Genomic DNA, 20,030 nt, shown 5'->3' on the forward strand with positions numbered 1-20,030 from the left:
TTGCGTATTAAAATGTTTCAGGAATTACGATAATATAATCTTTATATCAAGTATAACAACAATTGACTAATTGTATTAGTCTTTTTAATAAACTAAGAAAGAACTAAAAAAAGAGGAAAAGAAAAATCTTTGAACGGAAAAATTTCAAGATACAAATATGCATATGACAACAATAATAAACTTAAGATCCAGCCATTTCTGTTTTAAACATCATTAAGGGCTTTAATTATTGCTGGTTTACCTGTGATTATCTCCTATAAAAATAGTCCAAAACTATAAACATCACTTTTCTCTGTTAGCCTATTTGATACTTGGTACCTGCATGAAAGACCATATACTTGTTTTCGTTGCTTTCATCCTTTTTCTGTTGGTCACAAGAACCGGATTCACATAGATTTGGATTTTGTCCATACCTAGCATCATTAAGCTAGAGAATTATGTATATTAAAATCATCCATGATTCAAAAATCAATCAAGATAACCATTTATGTTTTTACACTTTTTTGTCTTTTTCTCCCTATAATTGCTCCCATTATATTTAATTTGTATTTGCACAACCACCGATATAATTGCGAGTCTGTTATCATTTCTTATTATCTTGTGTCCTTACAAAAAGAAATTTGAATACCCTAAGGCTTCCACTCAGAAGGGTCAAGGTAACTTCTGGTCTCACAAAGATTGCGAGTCTGTTATATTTGTCACAAAAATTTACTCTGGTTGGGGTAACATGTGTACAAAAAACAGCTCTATAAAAATTACATCCTTGGGGAATAAGCTGATAAAAACAAGTGTCAGACTAGCCCCTGGACATTTTTTGTATGAAAGACAGAGATGTAATCGAAAAGCTTACACTATCCACAGTTGAGAGCTCCAACTGCCGCAGTTACCTGAGAAAGTTGCAACTCAGCTTCAATCTTGCGTAGGGCAGACGGTGGAAAGACTTCTGACCAGGTGCCAAAGAGATGGCGCATAGCAGGGTGCAAATGAGGCTGAACCTGCCTGTATGCCTCACAGAAAACCTGGAGACAGAACAGAACGAGAAGTTTCAGTGAACAGAACAAAATGATACAAAGTAAAACAATAATGTGAATCTAATTGACCTACTTCGGGCAGGCGTAATGCAAAGTATCTAACATATTCCTGTCCATATTCCTCTCCAAAGTTCTTCACTATACTGTCCAAGAGATAGATTGAAGGAAGCTTTTGCTCTGCAGGCACCTGCACAAAGGAGATTCAACAAGTGGCATAACAAGGCGTATAATTCAACAGAGGTTCTAAAAATCAACCCCAAACTAACTCTCTACCACTTCGTCACAAATTACATAGCTGTAGTCCATCATTAACAATATAGAATTTAGGTATATCATTTCTTCTGATCTGTTGTATTTGTGAAAAGAAATCTGAGAAAGTGTTCCTAAGCCTATATATAATCAAATACCCGATAATGGACCTTTCTTTGGCAAGTTATAGCAAGACTTCAATTCAGCAAAAGTAAAGTAACAACTTCCTTTAGATACGAAGCCAGATTCAATTTGCACGCCCCCTTAGAGTTTCCTGAAAGGAATTAAAGTACTCAAACGTGTTTGCATACTTTCACCTAATCTTCCCTTTTCTAATCAGTTAGATTGCACTAATTCCTGTTCTTTGAATGACCATTAGCAACTAATTGTTTTAGTTGAATGATGATAATACACATAATATAGTACAAGTTGAGGATAACCCATTTGTTCACTCTATGTCTGGGCGACATTGCTTTTCAGATAAGATTAGACCTAAAAGCAGAAATAGCAGAGTTACTGAAGTCCCCTTTCTCTCACAGACACACCTTTCATTGTTAGAAGCAAAAAGTCAAAAACAACAAAATAAAATAAAATCCGAAAGACTTTGAACCCAACTTCTGTCATTCAAGTTACAAAAAACTGAAATTTTCACCCAAATATAACAGTGGCAGTATCTTCGATCCTACCTCCAAAATGGGATTTTTACAAAATTCCGAGAACAAAAAGAAAAAGAGAGGAACTTTTCCGCGAAAACCGAGACAGACCTTGAGAATCCGAGCGCAGATAGCGTCGGCGATGCCCCTGGCATGCTCCCTCTGGTGTACAGCGATCAAGGTGAGATCGGTGATAATGAGCTTCTGATTGCACGTGAGCTCCGACAGCAGCATCTCGTACAGCTGAACGATTTCTTCCGTAGACGGAGGCGGCACGTGACCGGCGGTGGCCCTGAGCTCGTCGTCGCGCTGCTTGAGCATAGCATTGAACCTGCAACCGAGAGTGGAAGGGGGAGGCATCTGTGCGATCTCATTGCTCATGGGTTTCGCGTTGGCCGAAGTAGTAGTAGACGAAGAAGAAGACAGATGTTGCTGAAACGCGAAGGGTCTAGGGTTTTCAGCGGACACTATCAGATTTTCAGACTACATAAGAATGTGCAGAAGAGATGAGGTGAACTAGGGTTAGGGCTTTTATGTTTATTTGGCCCATTTTATTTTAGGGTTAACCACTAAAAACGTCTCCGAATTATTTAAACGCTGATAAAAATACATTCGAATTTTACGATCGATAAAAATACCTTCAAATAATTTAAAAACACAACAATAATATTCAGTAGTAAATATATATTTTCAAAAAATATCTTAGAAATTGAATTTTGATACAATTTTTACAAGCATGATTATAAAAATAATATATTATTATACATAAAAATTGATAATTTTTTATTAAATATATAATTTTTTATAATTATTTTTGTTAACAATCAATAATACTTTTAAAAAATTACAAAATAATATATATTTAACAAAAAATTACCAAATTTTAAGAATAATAATATCTCATTTTTTTAATAGGATAAGTATGATTTTAGTCCCAACGTAGGAGCTGAAAATTTTTTTCGTCCCTCGCCTTTTTTTCGTTCTAAAATGGTTCCCAAAGTTTCGGTTTATTTTAAAATCGTCCTTGGACGAAAATACCCTTCTCCCTTCTCCCTTCACCCCAAAATTAACCAAAATCAACCACCACCACCACCACCACCAGCAGAACAAAACCACCACCACCACATCATCATGGTCATCATCGTCGTCGTCGTCGTCATCATCATCATCATCATCAAACTCAAAAACTGAAGAACAGAATCGCAGAAGTTGAAGAACAGAAGCGCAGAAGAACAACAATGGAATCAACCAATGAAACAACAATAATAACCAGAAGCAAAGAACAACAATGAAATCAAATGAACAACAACAACAAAAGCAGCAGAACTCAACCCAGAACCCAGAACCCATAACACATCATCATCATCAAAACTCAACCCAGAACTCAGAAAAACACCCAGAACTTAGAACTCAGCAAAAATAATTGATAAATGAATCAGAAGAACAACAAAAAAAGAACAGAAACTAGAAAAATTGATAATCAAAAACAGAAGCAGCAGAACCAGAAGAAGAAGAAGAAGAAGAAGAAGAAGAAGGTGGTGGTGGTGTGGTGCGGTGGTGCGGCAGAGCGGCGGCAGCGAAGAGCGGCGGCGTCCGTGAAGACCGGTGGCGGCGGCGAGGACCCTCCCCCTTCCCCCTCTTCTTCCCGAAACCCCCTCCCCCCTCTTCTCCCTTCGTGTTCCCTTCCCCTTTCCCCGAGGAGCAGAGCGGCGGCGGAGCGAAGAGCGGCGGCAACATCGAAGAGCGGCGGCGGTAATGAAGATCGGTGGCGGCGGCGAGGAGAGAAGAAGAAGAAGAAGAAGTGGCGGATGGCGGTGCGGCGGCGACGGCGTCCCTCTTTCCCCCCCCCCCCTCCACCCTCCCCCACCTTTCTGGCCCCCCCTCCCCACCCCCTTTCTTTTTTTCTTCTTCTGTATCTCCCTTTCTTTTTTTTATTTTATATTTATTTTATTTTAAAATTTTTTTAGTAAAGGATAATTTGGTAATAAAAAAAAATAAAATTGGTAAAAAGGACGATTTTAAAACAAACCGAAACCTTGGGGACCATTTTAGAGCGAAAAAAAGGCGAGGGACGAAAAAAATTTTCAACCCCTACGTTGGGGACCAAAATCATACTTATCCTTTCTTTAATTATGCTTGCGAAAAATTACATCAAAATTCAATCTCTAATTTATATTTTTGAGAAAAGGACAAATAGGTCCCTGACCTTTTGTCCTATGGACATTTTTGTCTCCGTTCTTATTTGATAAGTAAACCCTTGCATGCAAACAAAGACTGTGATTTTATAAATTTATAAATGCTAATAGCCTTTATATTTAATTTATTTTATAGTGTGATAATAACTAATATATTTATTAGTAGATTTAACTGTTACTATATTATTTATGATCACATTCAGTATATATGTTTGATTTATTAAAAAAAGTAGATTATTAAAACTGATTAATAACTATTTTAAAGTTAATTCAATTAACACTAAATTAAAAAAAAAATAATACATAACATGTTATTTTTTTATTAATCAAACTATTATAATTCAAATTAATTTTAAAAAAATAATTTAAAATTATAATTTCAATCTTATCACGTACATGGCATAGTAATTATACTTGTTTTCTAATTATATTTGTCTGTTATAAATGTAGGGTCCAAGATTGCAAGAAAATGCAAGTTGTTTCATAGATATGATCATGCAAACATTCGATGATAAACAAATGATTGTTTGTAAAATGCTTCTTGGATGTACATTGACTTCAAGAAAGGCGCACTTTCAAGCATCTCGTTTGTGTGTTGGCCCTTATGTCTGGGTACCCTAAATTATTATGGTCCAACTTTCATTGAGACATTTTTGGACAGTAACATTTGTCTAACAGACAATCAATCAATTAAACATTTATTAATATCTTCTCATTTTGAGTATATTTATACGTAAAAAATTACATATAAAAAAAAATAAAAAAAGAAGAAGAGTTGAAATAATAAGAGCGATAAAAATAATAATTCTTATAATTTTATTTGGCCAACTATATATAGAAGATCAGAAGACTATGATTATTTAATTAAATTAATTTATATTTATTACATTCAATTTGAATAAATAAGAAATTATCTTATTTAAGTTTAGTCCTTAATTCACATAAATAGTATAATTAATTTGATTTAATAAATTAAAAGAAATAAATTAGCAAATATTATCAAAATAAATTGATATAAATTATAATAAATTATATGATATTTGGATATTTATTTAAATTAATTAATTGATATTATTAATTAGTTATTATTGTTTTTTTTGTGACTAATTAGTTATTATTGGTTTGATTTGATTTAATGAATTAAAAAAAATAAATTGAAAAATACTCTTAGAAGCATGCTACGCCATCTTTATCATTAAGCATAAAAAATCCAATTTTTATACAATAGAATAGAGAGGAGGTGATGGATAGACTTAAAGAACAGTTAAACTAAATTTTACTATTAATAATTAAATATTAAATTTTACATGTAGACAGAAACCAAATTATTTTAACAAAATAATACACGAATAAATATTAAAAAAGGAAACTTAAAAAATATATTATTTGTTAATTAGTCGAAAGAATTTGGCTTACAATCATTTTCTTAATCAGTGGTTTTAGAAAATCTATTCTATTATATAAAAATTGGATGTTTGCACTTAATGATGAAACTGACGTGGCATGCTTTGGAGAGTGTTTCTCAATTTAATTGTTTTAACTCATTCAATACAATTTATTGCACTAACTTAATTATATCAACTAATTGATTTGATTAGATATTTAAATATTAATATAATTAATATAATTTATTATAATTTATATTACTTAATTAATTATATTACATTAATTATAATTCATTATATTAGTGAATTAGTCTTTTCATTTATAAAGTCTAAAATAAAATAAATAAATTGTTATTTATTCTAATTAAATCTATTTATATACTATATATGAATTAACATTAAGTTATAATACATAGAACTTGTGGATTGTGATAAAAACTCAAATCAAGAGAAAAAAAACGCATACAATTATAGAAGAATTAAATCTATCATCTTTATTTATTTTTAACCATCGTTTTAGATTTTAATTTTTTTTAAAACCAGTGATAGTAAAATTTTATTGATGCTAGATAAAATTACAGAAGAATCAAATCATAATTTGCATTTATTGATGCTAGATAAAATTATAAATTGTTGCTCTTTCAATCAAATCATACCACATACAAAAATAAATTAAATTAAATAAATCGAATTTGCATCTCTATATAAATCTAATTGAATAAATTCGATTTAGGCAAATACGTAGTAAATTAAATTCATAAGGTTCGAATTATATGCAACTTCTGAATAATTATAATGCTATGGGTATTTTATATAAAAATTAATACAAAATTAATTTAAATTATGTACAATATTTTTTTTGTATTTATGAGCTATTAAAAATGAACGAAAAAATATTGTATGAAATTTGAATTTTTTTTGTATGGATTGTTGTATAAAATACTAATATCATTATAATTATTTATTTTGAAACAGAGTACAACTAAGATTTTATTAACAATTTTAAATAAAATATTTTTATAAAATTTTAAAATTTTTTATTATGAGCACTTTTTGTAATTATTATAAATAATTTTATAAAATTTAAAAATGGCTTAACAGATGTTATGAGTAAATCATCTGATAAAAAAATTTATTACAAAATCGGTTGTATATGTGATTAATCGGTGAACCGTTAGAATTGGTTGGTTTTTTTAAAAGGTTTCCGGTTTGTTAATAACTCCTCCAAACGGTGCCGTTTTGACTTAAAAAAAAAACTGAATCTCCAACGGCTTAAGCCCGTAACCCATTTTTCACTCCCACACTTCTCTCCTCTCCTCTCTGATATTGATGTGAAAATGAAAGGCCAAATCTATAACAGTTGAGATTCTTGATGAAAATGAAAGGCCAAATCTATAACAGTTGAGATTCTTGATGAAAATGAAAGGCCAAATCTACATGGAGCTATTTAAAATTACATGGTACATGGTCCATGTGATCCGTACAACAAGAATTCACCTTGCATGAAGAATGGTTCATGTTCAAAGTTCTATCCTAAAGAGTTTAGACAGCGAACACTCATTGATGAGGTCGGATTTTCCAAATATAGGCGTACTTATAACGGTCGAACAGTGAAGAAAAGGGAATGTGTACTGGACAATAAGTTCATTGTTTCGTATAATCTAGAATTGTTGCTCAAGTTTGGTGCCACATAAATGTGAAATACACATGCCAAACAAGTTCTATTAAGTATCTGTTTAAGTATGTATACAAGGGTAATGACCGCGTAACAGCTACTCTATACAATGCTGGTGATTGGTCAGAAGCCACACAAGTTGTTGACGAAATTAGGAATTACTATGATTGTAGGTACATTTCAGCATGTGAGGCAGTCTGGCGTCTATTTGGATACGAAATCCAAGAGAAAGAACCATTTGTGATTAGACTTCCATTCCATTTGGTGATTGAGCAACCTGTGGTTTATGGTGAAATTTCTAATGTAAATGATATCGTCGAAAGAGCAATATCTCATAAGTCCATGTTTTTGGGATGGATGGCGGCGAACATGTCATATCCTTATGCTTGAAGTCTGACTTATGCTGAGTTTCCAACCAAGTTTGTTTGGAAGGACAATTCTTCAAAGTGGTTTCTTCGAAAGAAAGGCTTCGCAATTGGAAGACTCATGTACCTACAGGTAATGACGAGTTTATATTCAATTTTGATCTTACTTATTTAATGATTTAAATATAAAATCTTAACAGCCTATACCCCACGTCCATTTTATTCGATTTATCTACACTAGAAAATAAATGTTCAAATAACTTTCAACAGTTATAATCTGTAGATTATACAATTTTTTATTTTTCTATATTTTTTAGGAAAATTATTCTTATGCGGATGTGTAGCTACATAATAATTAAAATAGCATAGCTTAATCCATTTAACAACTTAAAAGTGGGATTTTAACCAAATTTTTTGCAGCAAATATTGAAGAATATTACCAACGACTTCTCTTGAATACTCAGAGAGGATATATGAGTTTTCAAGATATAAGAACAGTAGGAAAAACAATTTATGCTATGTATAGAGATGCATGCTTTACCCTTTGACTCTTCCAAGATGACAAAGAATTCATTGATGCAATTAAGGAAGCGAGCTCATGGGCCTCAGGATTATATGTTAGGAGATTATTTGTCATTCTATCAACATCCAACAATATCTTAAGACCAGAACATGTCTGAGATAGATGTTGGCATGAACTCTCAGATGATATTTTGTATCGACAAAGAGCTGTGATGAACATGAGGGGTGAGTTTTTATTAATTACAATGATAAAAGTTCTTTCTTATTGATCATTTTTAGTTTGATTGAATTTTTACAGTATCGTATAATATGCATGGTTAACAATGTCAGATGATGAGATTAAGCAGTTGTGCTTAATGGATATAGACAAGATCTTACATTCCTATGGTAAAACCTTGAAAGACTATCCTCCAATGCCTTTAGCAACTGAAGTTGATAATTCTTTGTTAACCGAAAGGGTTATTAGGGAAGAGCTAAACTTTAACAGGGATGATTTAAAGAAAAATGCCTCAGACATGTTAGACATCGCAACACCTGAGCGGAGATATGCATTCGATAAAATTGTTACAGCTGTATATTATGATGAAGGGGTTTTTTTCTTTGTGTATGGTCATGGGGTACTGGAAAAATATTTCTCTAGAACCTTATGTCTGCTGAGATTCGCTCAAGGGGTGATATAGTGTTAAACGTTGCTTCGAGTAGTATTGCATCTTTACTTCTTCCCAATAGAAGAACGGCACACTCAAGGTTCAAAATACCGCTGAATATAACTGAGGATTCTGTATGTAACATCAAACCTGATTTTCCTCAAGCAATGTTGCTGTTGAAAGCCAAACTTATAATTTGGGATGAGGCTCCAATGGTTAGTAGGTACTGATATGAAGTGCCTGATAAATGCTTGGGTGATATCATGAGGTGTTCTCCAACATATAGCAAAGATTTGTCCTTTGGAGGAAAAGTGGTTGTACTAGGTGGAGACTTTAGACAAATTCTTCCTGTCATTTCACGAGGATCGAGACAAGATATCGTTCATTCAACCGTGAATTCGTCTTACCTTTGGAAGTTTTGTCAGGTGCTCAAACTAACAAAAAATATGAGACTCTCTGTAAGGACGACTGCTTTAGATCAAGATGAGACAGAACAATTTGGTGAGTGGTTATTGAAAGTTAGTGATGGTCTAATAGGTGACAATATGGATGGTGAATCTGAGATATGTCTTCCAGGAGATATTGTTATTCCTTCTTCGGACCAGACATTTGATGAGTTGGTTCATTTTTCTTATCCAAATATTTTGGAAAACATGTCCTCAAAAGATTTTTTCAAAGCAAGAACTATACTGGCTCCCACATTAGACATCGTTAAAGAGGTCAACAACCATCTGATGGCTATCATTCCTGGAGAGGAAAAATTATATCTTAGTTCGGATTCCATTTGTATGGATGAAGGGAATATGGAGAGTCAGCTAGATCTCTATGGTCTTGAATTACTGAATAGCATAAATTACTCTGGTTTGCCTCTACATAAATTAATACTCAAGATTGGTATTCCGGTAATGTTACTGAGGAATATTGACTAATCCAGTTGTCTTTGTAATGGTACAAGGCTACAAGTTAGGAAGTTTGGAAATCATGTCATAGAATATGAAGTCTTAACGGGTAACAATGTTGGTCATATTGCTTTGATTCTAAGAATGAATATGGTACCAACAAATGAAACTGTCCCAGTTAGATTCTAACGAAGACAGTTTCCTATAATAGTATCGTTTGCCATGACAATTAACAAGTTTTAGGGACAAACTTTATCTCATGTTGAATTGTGCTTGCCTAAACCAGTTTTTACACATGACCAACTATATGTGGCACTTTCAAGAGTTAAGAGTAAGAGATGTTTAAAAGTTTTACTTATGACTCATGTAGGAATATCTGCAAATTCAACCATCAATGTTGTTTATAGAGAAGTCTTTGAAAAAATAGTATTCTAATATAAATATTTTAATTTTATTTTAAATTCTGTATCAGTGTATAATTATTTTATCTTAAAAAATATAAAATAATTATTACTTACTTTTTTTAAGTTAAACTTTGATTTTAATAATAATTTTATAAATTTCTTAAAATAATAATTATTTTGTACTTTTGTTTTAAATATCGAAGCATATTTTTTTTTTTATTTTTATAAATTTTTCCGTGCTGAGCACAGAGTTATACACTAGTTTATTAGCAAAAAGTAATTTCCAAGCGGGCAAGTTAAACCGGGTACACCCGACCCGTAACAATATTCAGCTGGAAATGGAACTGAAACCAAACCGCCATATGTTGCAACTCCAAAGCTGAAGCTAATTCAATTCTCACGCTGCTTTCTTATCATACAAAAATCGAAACTTCTTCCTATGATCCCGCCAAAAATATAAAGAAAAATCCAACTTACAAAGATCAGTGCATTGTGACAGAGAATATGGAACCGAAGCAAGAGACAGTGAAGAACAATGATGATGGGGTTTCGGAGGATCTGACTCTGAATCAGGACGAAGACGAGTTCGATTCCAAGGAGAGGGTGCTCCACAAGTACTTCCTCCAAGAGTGGAAGCTCCTCAAGTCACTCCTTGACGCCACTGTTTCAAATGGCCGTGTCTCTGATCCTTCGTCTGTTCACAAATTCAGATCCATTGTACTCTCCTCCAACCCAATTTATTTTTTTATCTATTGTTTATATTTTCTGCTAATTTTATTATTTGTGTATTTATCTTGTGTAAAGCTAGGATGGTGGTTTATGTTTTTGATAGAAATAAGAGTCACTTGGACACTAGCAGTTTTCTGTTGCATTCGTTTTGTACTGTTTGAATATGGATGCTGGGTTAAGTAGAATGCAAAATGATGTGTACAGTATTTTACTTTTTTTTTCTCTTTTGCATAATGTGTGCTTTGCTTAGTGTGAAATTTGTGCATTGTTCCTTTATATGCAGATAGATAAGTATCAAGAGCAGGGCCAACTTATAGAACCTTACCTAGAAAGTATGATTTCTCCACTGATGAACATTATTCGTTCCAGAACAATTGAGCTCGGGGCAGCTTCCGATGAAATTCTTGAAATAATCAAGCCGATATGCATCATTATATATTCATTAGTCACGGTTTGTGGATACAAGGCTGTGATTAAGTTCTTTCCCCATCAGGTGTCGGATCTGGAACTTGCTGTATCTCTATTGGAGAAGTGTCATCTTACGAGTTCTGGAACGTCGCTGAGGCAGGAAAGCACGGGAGAGATGGAAGCTAAGTGTGTGATGCTACTATGGCTTTATATACTTGTACTGGTGCCTTTTGACATCTCCACTGTTGACACCAGCATTGCCAACAATGAAAATCTCAATGAATTTGAGCTTGCCCCTCTTGTGTTGAGAATAATAGGGTTTTGTAAGGATTACCTTGCAACTGCTGGTCCCATGCGTACTATGGCTGGACTGGTGCTCTCAAGGCTACTTACTCGGCCAGATATGCCAAAAGCCTTTACGAGGTTCACATGAATATTTTTATGGCTTACTCATTGTTAATTCAGCTTTCTCTCTTCATGCTTTGAATATATGTCTCTTCCAATGATGTGGTATCATGCTGCATTAATTCTTTGTGGCTCATGTTTACATATGCAAGAAATAAGAAACTAGTGAGTAGCATGTTGAAAATTTAAACTATTTAAGCTGCTAACTTTTATTTTAAACTAGTACCTTTTAGGTTAGTTAGTGTGCGCATAAAAGCACTCTATTTATCTATCATTGAGGGAAGAATGTCTCATAAGTGATGAGAGATACATGAGTAGACAGTGAATATTACAGTTAAAATTCACTCTCTCAAGAAGGGCGCCAAATTTGTTACATAGTGGCAGATTCTTACTAAATATCATTAGATCTTGTTATCAGTAATTTTCGGTATGCCCTGCTTTATGGAAAATGATTTGGTGGTGGTCATTATTGTTTATTTGTCCTGAGTAATTATGTATTAGGACTTCACACTTGTTTGGGTCTGCATTCATTCTTGCATTTGATGTATAGAACTAGTTGTTTCCAAACTATCATGCTAGAAAATCAATCCTGCTGCTATTTCTGCCAAAAACTGACTTTTGACTGTTTCAGCTTTGTTGAGTGGACCCATGAGGTCATGTCTTCTGTAACCGAAGATATACTCCATCATTTCCAATTACTTGGTGCTGTTGAAGCAATGGCTGCTATTTTCAAGGTTCTGCTTTTATTGCTTTTCTGCAAATAAAGTCTGCTTCCTTTCAGAACCAAGAATGATGACATGTCAATGTATATTGAATGAATGCACCATTTAGCTTCAGGAGATGATCTAGCGTCTCTATCTTTTTCTTTCTTTGGGCATCAAAGAATTCTAAATTAAGTCTTCATAATATTTGACGATTCTAACTGTTGTAGCATAAATTCTTTAAGCAGGCTGGCAGCCGGAATCTATTGCTTGGTGTAATCCCCATTGTTTGGAATGACACTTCAATATTGTATAAGTCCTCAACTGCAGCTCGAAGCCCTTTACTTCGCAAGTTTATAATGAAGTTAACCCAACGGATTGGGCTCACTGCCCTTCCTCATCGGTTGCCCTCATGGCGATATACGGTTAGCTTTTATGTTATCCATGTCTGATCCGATATCTTAAAAGTGCAAAGACACTGTTTTTTTGGGGTGTGTATGTACTTGCAAATGTTCTTGTCTATTTTTTGTTTATTTTTTTTTCTTATGGTTTATATATAAAGCCATAAGAACTAATAGTGATACTTATATGCGCTATCTGGAAATGTGTGTTCTGCTGAGAAAACAGCAATCGCCCTTCATGCAAGTTAAGAGCTGTACGTAGAGTTTGTAACAGAACAGGAACAATGAGATTAGAGCCATTATTGGTGGTGAAAATATGAATAGCATTTAATAAACAATAGTTCAAATTTGTGAAAATTTTAATATTGACAGTGAGTTCATAGAAAAGATTTAATGATGAAACTTCACATTTTTGAAGATTTGTTTTACTAGTGAGCTAAATCATTATGGACTTTGCAATGTGCTCAGTTGTTTAAATTACTACTAAAAGTTGAGAGTTATGACCATATCTTATGCCTGGCTACTTTCTGAATTATTATTTGTTCCGCCGCATCGATGGAAATTGTTTTAAATGTCGTTTGTTGTCTAAGCTTTTTCTCCTGAACTTGAAGGATGACTTGGAAAGTTCTTCTACCTCTTTCTTCACTACAATAGAATATAATAGGCAGCTTAGTACCCCATCTAGTGGAATAATGCTTTGCTGTTGTTGTTATTGTAGCAGGGTTTTTAGCAAACTAAAATTTTACTGACTTTTCATAAGTAACTGTAGAACCTTCATGTCTATCTATTTTCTTGCCCTGACGAATGTATGCTTGTGATGCAGGGAAGGACTACCAAACTAAATGTTTCTCTGAATACATCCATTTCAATTGACCAGTCCAATATGGCTGCGCATGGCAACTCCTCCAAATCAAATGAAGTTATAGATGGAGCAGAAGATGAAGATATGGAGGTTCCAGAAAATGTTGCAGAGATTATTCTGATGTTGCTATCTGTTTTGAGGGATATGGTATGTCTAAAAGGTTAGATTCTTATAGTGAATTTTGTGTTTTACCTTTGTGCTAAGTTGCTGACATTAGATGATATGAAGTATGATGTTATGTCTGGTTACATGTAAATGACGATACATTACAAAGCAAACTGATGTTTGTTGCTTGCTTTCTTTGTAAATGGTTTGTATAAATTAGTTATCTAAGCTATTGAAAGTTGTAATGACTTTGTTGACATTGTCCATTTGTTATAACTTCAATTACTGAAATATTGCTTTCGGTTATAGGATACCATTGTCCGCTGGTCTGCAGCTAAAGGCATTGGGCGTATAACTTCACGATTGACATCATCTCCTTCTAAGCGGGTTTTATCATATGTTTTGGATCTATTTTCACCTTGGGAGGTATGATACTTGACTATCATTTCATATGGGCTCTTGACTTAACAACTATATTTTACTAGCTAAAGTTACATTCGACTACCTAGGTTTTCATTTGCATTACAGTATAGTTATAATATGCTTAACTCTTTTCTGATCCTCTATTATAGCTTACACACACCACTTTTTTCAGGGTGATGGTTCCTGGCATGGAGGCTGTTTAGCTTTGGCTGAACTTGCTCGTCGAGGCCTTCTCTTGCCTACTAGTCTTCCCGAAGTTGTTCCTGTTGTTGTGAAGGTGATGCTTAAATTTGACAGATATATCCATAGCTTTAGAGATACAAGATTGAGACTTAAAAAGTTATTATAGCAGCTTATAATTGTTTAGTTGGTCAAATTACTTTATTAATGCTGTATCATGACATTAGCCAACCTTATCTTGGGGGATAAGGCTTGGTTATCGTTGTTATGTTGCTCCAAGTAAGAATCTAAAAACAATTCTGACACCTTGCAGCAGCTTATTGCGACACAACATATATGATAGGAAAGAAATGGTAAAAGATAGAATATAAGAATCGAGTGAATCTTCGACTAATTTAAAGTTTTGTTTTCTTACTCTAGGGTACGTTGTCCCTATCTTATGATGCCTATGAAGCTTAAGACAGCTTCCCTTTCCTTGACAGTATGGTTTACAGCTGGTGTTCTCAATCTTCTAGTTGGCCTGATAAATCATTCCAATCACAGTTTTGATTTAACTAGACTCTTTACTGCAATGTTAATGACGATAGTTTTCCCTTATTCATTGCTGTTGTTGCCAAAGATTTGTTGCATTGTTGTTTTCTTCTAAATTTGAACTATGTTGAGCAGTTGTTTGACATACAACAGCTATGTAATGGTTGAAATTTTAAACAATTTTTTTTAATCAGGCGCTGCACTATGATGTTCGGAGAGGTCCACACAGTGTTGGTTCTCATGTACGTGATGCAGCTGCTTATGTATGTTGGGCATTTGGGCGTGCATATTATCATGCAGATATGAGGAGCAACTTAGAACAGCTGGCTCCACACCTCCTTACAGTGGCATGCTATGACCGTGAGGTCCTTTTATCTTTCACGCCCTTCTTGTGACTTGATTTTGTTCTAGAATGGTTGATATTCATTCCACCATTCCATGTGAACAGAATGTCCTAATCAACCTGTGATCTTAGGTTAACTGCAGAAGAGCAGCAGCAGCTGCTTTTCAGGAGAATGTTGGACGGCAAGGGAATTATCCACATGGCATTGACATAGTGAATACTGCAGACTATTTCTCACTTTCTTCTCGAGTACACTCCTATCTTCACGTTGCTGTCTTCATTGCTCAGTATGAAGGATATATTCTTCTGTTCGTGGATGACCTGCTGGATAGAAAAATTTGCCACTGGGTATGCTTTACTTCTAGTTCAATTGCTCAAATGTTAACCCTAATCGGACTTGCATTCTAGTTTACCTTCTAAGTAAAATAAGTTGATCCTTGTTTCTGCACATTGAATAATAAAATTATTATAGGGAAATCATAAACAGCAAAGTAACATTGGAAATCTTCCTAGAATGTGTATGCTTTATGGTTACTAATGTGAAGTTAGATTCGATTTTAAAGTAGGGAAAAGAATGAAAAAGGAGTTATTTCCAATGTAAAACTCTTCTATTCTATAGATGTGACTATAGAGGATAATAAAACCTTTTAATTTTGTCCATTATATTTTTCCTTCTAATTAGTATTATTCCTTGCATTATTGTCACACATGCACACAAATCCTTGCATTATGTCATATTTTGGGGATAAATTTGTTCATATTCTCAGTTATTAACAGTTTATGGTTATTCCTTTTATCGTGTTGTTTCAATTTTTCTTCAGGATAAAAGCTTGCGAGAACTTGCTGCGGAGGCTCTTTCTTTTCTTGTAAAATATGACCCTCAGTATTTTGCAAACACTGTCATGGAAAAGTTAATTCCTTGCACTCTTTCATCTGATTTATGCATGCGCCATGGGGCTACTCTAGCAACTGGGGAGCTGGTTCTGGCTTTACATCAATGCAGCTATGCTCTTCTTTCTGGTTGGTACTTTCTTCCTGTAACTTCTTATTATGCTGTTAGTAGCGGTAGTGAAACAGACCTGTTCTATTAAAATAAAAGGGAAAAATAAGAGGAAACTGTATAGAACTCTTAGTACTGAAATATATACAGCTATTGTGATTACTCTAGTCTGCGTCTGTTCCTGGTTATTGTTAAACCTCTCTTTGTTTAAGGTAATTTGTTTCAAAATTTTATATACGGTTTAGCAGAAATGTGACATTTTTACTGTCATTGACAGATAAGCAAAAAACTCTTGCTGACGTTGTTCCTGCAATTGAGAAAGCGCGGCTTTATCGTGGAAAGGGAGGAGAGATAATGCGTTCAGCTGTTTCTAGATTTATTGAATGTATTTCCATATCTAAAGTGGCTTTATCGGAAAAGATAAAGAGAAGCTTGCTTGATACTCTTAATGAGAATATAAGACATCCTAATTCTCAGATACAGGTCCTGTCCCCTTGTTACAAGCAATTTGTATCATCGATTTTTTGGGTAATTCCAATATGCTCACTTTGTTGGATACATGAATAGAATAATCTTGTGATTTTCAGAATGCCGCTGTTAAAGCCCTTAAACATTTTATCCCGGCATACTTACTTGCTTCAGATAATAAAGGTACAAGTAATGTGACAGCAAAGTACCTCAATATGCTGACCGATCCAAACGTAGCTGTAAGGAGAGGATCTGCATTGGCAATTGGTGTTTTGCCATATGAGTTATTGGCTAGCCAGTGGAGAAATGTGATTTTGAAGCTTTGTAGCTCTTGTGCAATTGAGGTGCTTTTCACAGTTGCAAATCCTGTCTATTATTTCATTACTGTTTTGGCTTCTGGTGATTATGTTATAGAAATTTTTCCTATATGCAGAAAAACCCTGAAGAGAGAGATGCTGAAGCACGTGTAAATGCTGTCAGAGGGCTCACATCAGTATGTGAAACATTAATTAGTGAAAGAGAAGATGCTGCAACACCTCTTATTGAGAATGATATTTCTCTGTTTGTTCTAATAAGGAATGAGGTGATGATGAGTTTATTTAAAGCTCTTGATGACTATTCTGTTGATAACCGAGGTGATGTTGGATCTTGGGTTCGTGAGGCTGCATTAGATGGCCTTGAAAAATGTACATATATGCTTTGTAAGATAGATAAGTCAGCCTCTTTGTCCGGAACATCAGATGGAAAGGAAATTGAATCTTTAGTGCAGCCTTTAAATGATAACTTGCCTAAGAACAAGCAAGAGCTTTTATTATTTGATGAAAATCTTGCTACCAGTTTAATCAGAGGAATTTGTAAGCAAGCCGTAGAGAAGATGGATAAGTTGAGAGAAGCAGCTGCAAATGTTCTCCACAGAATTTTGTATAACCAGATGATATATATTCCATATATACCTTTTCGAGAGAAGTTAGAAGAAATCATTTCTAAGGAAGCAAAAGCAAAATGGGCCGTAAGTTTATGGATTTCTTTTATCAGTTCATGATGTTGGTAGCATTGATTATATTTTATTTTTTGGTGAACACACTGTTTTGATGCAGGTTCCTTCCTACTCTTATCCACGCTTTGTGCGGTTACTTCAATTTGGTTGTTATAGCAAAGATATGCTATCTGGATTGGTTATCTCTATTGGAGGGTTGCAAGATTTATTGAAGAAGGTATCACTCTCAGCAGTGTTGGAATATCTAGAAGAGGTTGAATCTGAAGAACATAATACAAGAATGTCCAGGGAGTACATGCTATCTGTTGACATCCTGTGGATTCTCCAACAATATGAGAAATGTGATAGAGTTATCATACCCTCTTTAAAGGTATTAAGTTACCTTAGCAATGCTTAACTATTCTTTCTTCTTAAACTGAACTTTCTTGATGTTTCTATTTTATAGCTTCTTTTCTTTCTTGGGCGAAGGCTGAAATTCCTGATGTGAAAAACAGTTCTTGATTAAAAGTGTGTGCAGTTGATAGACCTTATACATAAAGATTACCCATTATAGCCCAGTACTGAGCCATAGGTTGTAGCTGAAGGACCACTATTTTAAGAATTCTTAGCCACTTATATGTTTCTTGTGTTTAGAGTACTTTTTAGCACTCTCCTATCATCAATACTTAAAAGTATTCCTTATTTTTAGCTTGAAATTTCCTTTTGTTGTACATATAAATAGTATAATACTGGTTCCTTCTCTATTATGAAATATGAATTTTTATGCATAAATTGATTTGCTCTAATTACTGCATAAATCTCATGTACTGATGAACTTAATCTGTATTTCAGACCATTGAGATCCTATTCAGCAAAAAGGTATTCCTTAACATGGAGGTTAGTCTGCATTTTTTCTCTCTTATTTTCATTTTCCCTATTAAGTAGGTCATGTATTTTTCCATACACATGCTGTCGATTTCTGCTATGGCATAATGGTTAATTATATGTTTGTAATTGTTTCTTGGCAATATATGTTTGGTCCCACACCACTCAAGTGGAAACAAATGTGAGAAGGAAGGTTGTTGTATTGTCTTTGTACATCAAATATTGTTGTCATATAGACATCTTGTACCCTATCTACATTGCAAACTTCCCTCTTATAAAATACCTTTAAGAGCAATAATTTGATTTATTTCTTGTTACATGTTTTTGCATTAATGTTGAAAAGTGAGAAAGCAGAGGTAAAAAGAAAATAGAGTCAGCTAATATCCCAATGTCTTCTATAGCGCATAGCTGCTTATGAGCAATTTCTACTGTTTAAAATAATGAACCAGGGGAAGACTTTGGATCTATCTATTGTTTTTATACTCTATATGATGATGTTTGATGATAATTCATTTGATCTATAAAATTTATTTTTAGGCCAACACTCCAACTTTTTGTGCTGGAGTTCTGGATTCTCTTGCAATCGAATTGAAGGGATCCAAAGACTTCTCTAAGTTGTATGCTGGTATTGCAATACTTGGTTATGTAGCTTCAGTACCAGAACCAATCAATATGAGGGCCTTTTCACAACTTGTTTCTTTTCTTGTGCATCGGTACCCTAAGGTGATTTTCGCTTAAAAGCAAATCAGTTATAAACAATGTACAATCTTGTTTTCTGTTTTCTCATGTTTTCCTTCTCTCTCTTGTAAACCAGATTCGAAAAGCAGCAGCTGAACAGGTGTACCTTGTCCTGCTACAAAATGGGAATCTTGTAGCTCAAGACAAGATTGAGAAAGCACTCGAAATCATTTGCGACAGTTGCTGGGATGGCGACATGGATCTAGCAAAACAGCAAAGGGTAGCATTATGTGAGATCGTAGGTTTGGAGGTGGGGCCAATTGGTAAGAACACTGATGGAGCATCAAGAAAAACCAGTACTAAGAAGCCCACAGACTTGGATGAGAATGCATCATATTCCTCATTAGTTGAGGCATCTGGCTTCTGATTTACTACTTTATTTTTGGTCCCATCCCGGGTTTGCTTTTGTACAATGTAACTGCTAGTGTTGATATGAAATATTCTTGTGAATTGTCAATTTTTCCTGTCATATTAAGATGTACTCCTAAATGTGCCCTCATCCATGTCATTGTGAAACCTAATAGACACAGGTCTTCCGGATTAGGACTAAGCTCTCTCTCTCTCTCTCTATATATATATATATATAGAGTATCAAACTAGATACTTATATAGTTTCATAGTTTTTTTTTTCTTAATGGCTGTAATAAATTACCTATAATTTATAAATCAGAAAAGCTCTACATCCAATCATTCATTTAACCAAATTCAACCAAATTGTTATAATGTGTTTCTGGTTCACTTCTTCCTCTTCTCCTTTTTTCTCATCTTTCTCTTTCGTTGTTGTTGTTGTCACCACCACCACTACCACCTCCTCCTCTTCTTTCTCCTTTTTTCATTTGAATTTATTCTC

At 34.1% G+C, this 20,030-nt stretch overlaps 3 protein-coding genes across 4 annotated transcripts; 2 read left to right on the plus strand and 1 right to left on the minus strand.

Moving 5' to 3' along the window:
- Positions 1-104: 104 nt before the first annotated feature.
- On the minus strand, positions 105-2,530 carry LOC112776805 (polyadenylation and cleavage factor homolog 4). 2 transcript variants are annotated; one of them, XM_072226788.1, is made up of 4 exons: positions 2,045-2,530; positions 1,105-1,218; positions 888-1,019; positions 105-413 (listed from the first exon to the last, which is right to left on the minus strand). In XM_072226788.1, exons 1-4 carry the CDS (start codon positions 2,312-2,314, stop codon positions 387-389), a joined length of 543 nt encoding a protein of 180 aa, XP_072082889.1. In that variant the 5' UTR covers positions 2,315-2,530; the 3' UTR covers positions 105-386. The 2 variants fall into 2 exon arrangements, with proteins under 2 accessions (XP_072082889.1, XP_025676844.1); XM_025821059.3 differs by lacking the exon at positions 105-413 and having other exon boundaries at positions 567-1,019.
- Positions 2,531-6,970: 4,440 nt separating this feature from the next.
- Positions 6,971-7,578, plus strand: LOC140182091 (uncharacterized). Its single transcript, XM_072228196.1, has 2 exons — positions 6,971-7,141; positions 7,255-7,578. The coding sequence occupies exons 1-2, from the start codon at positions 6,971-6,973 to the stop codon at positions 7,576-7,578; spliced, it is 495 nt and encodes a 164-aa protein (XP_072084297.1).
- Positions 7,579-10,351: 2,773 nt separating this feature from the next.
- Positions 10,352-19,889, plus strand: LOC112776806 (tubulin-folding cofactor D). Its single transcript, XM_025821060.3, has 17 exons — positions 10,352-10,742; positions 11,038-11,585; positions 12,199-12,301; positions 12,517-12,693; positions 13,493-13,678; positions 13,946-14,062; positions 14,232-14,336; positions 14,965-15,135; positions 15,246-15,461; positions 15,935-16,133; positions 16,391-16,596; positions 16,701-16,925; positions 17,015-17,590; positions 17,679-17,948; positions 18,410-18,454; positions 18,980-19,165; positions 19,257-19,889. Exons 1-17 carry the CDS (start codon positions 10,530-10,532, stop codon positions 19,545-19,547), a joined length of 3,834 nt encoding a protein of 1,277 aa, XP_025676845.1. The 5' UTR covers positions 10,352-10,529; the 3' UTR covers positions 19,548-19,889.
- The last annotated feature ends 141 nt before the right edge of the window (positions 19,890-20,030 follow it).

The sequence above is a fragment of the Arachis hypogaea genome, chromosome 19, assembly GCF_003086295.3.
Source record: "Arachis hypogaea cultivar Tifrunner chromosome 19, arahy.Tifrunner.gnm2.J5K5, whole genome shotgun sequence".
Lineage (NCBI taxonomy): Eukaryota > Viridiplantae > Streptophyta > Magnoliopsida > Fabales > Fabaceae > Arachis > Arachis hypogaea.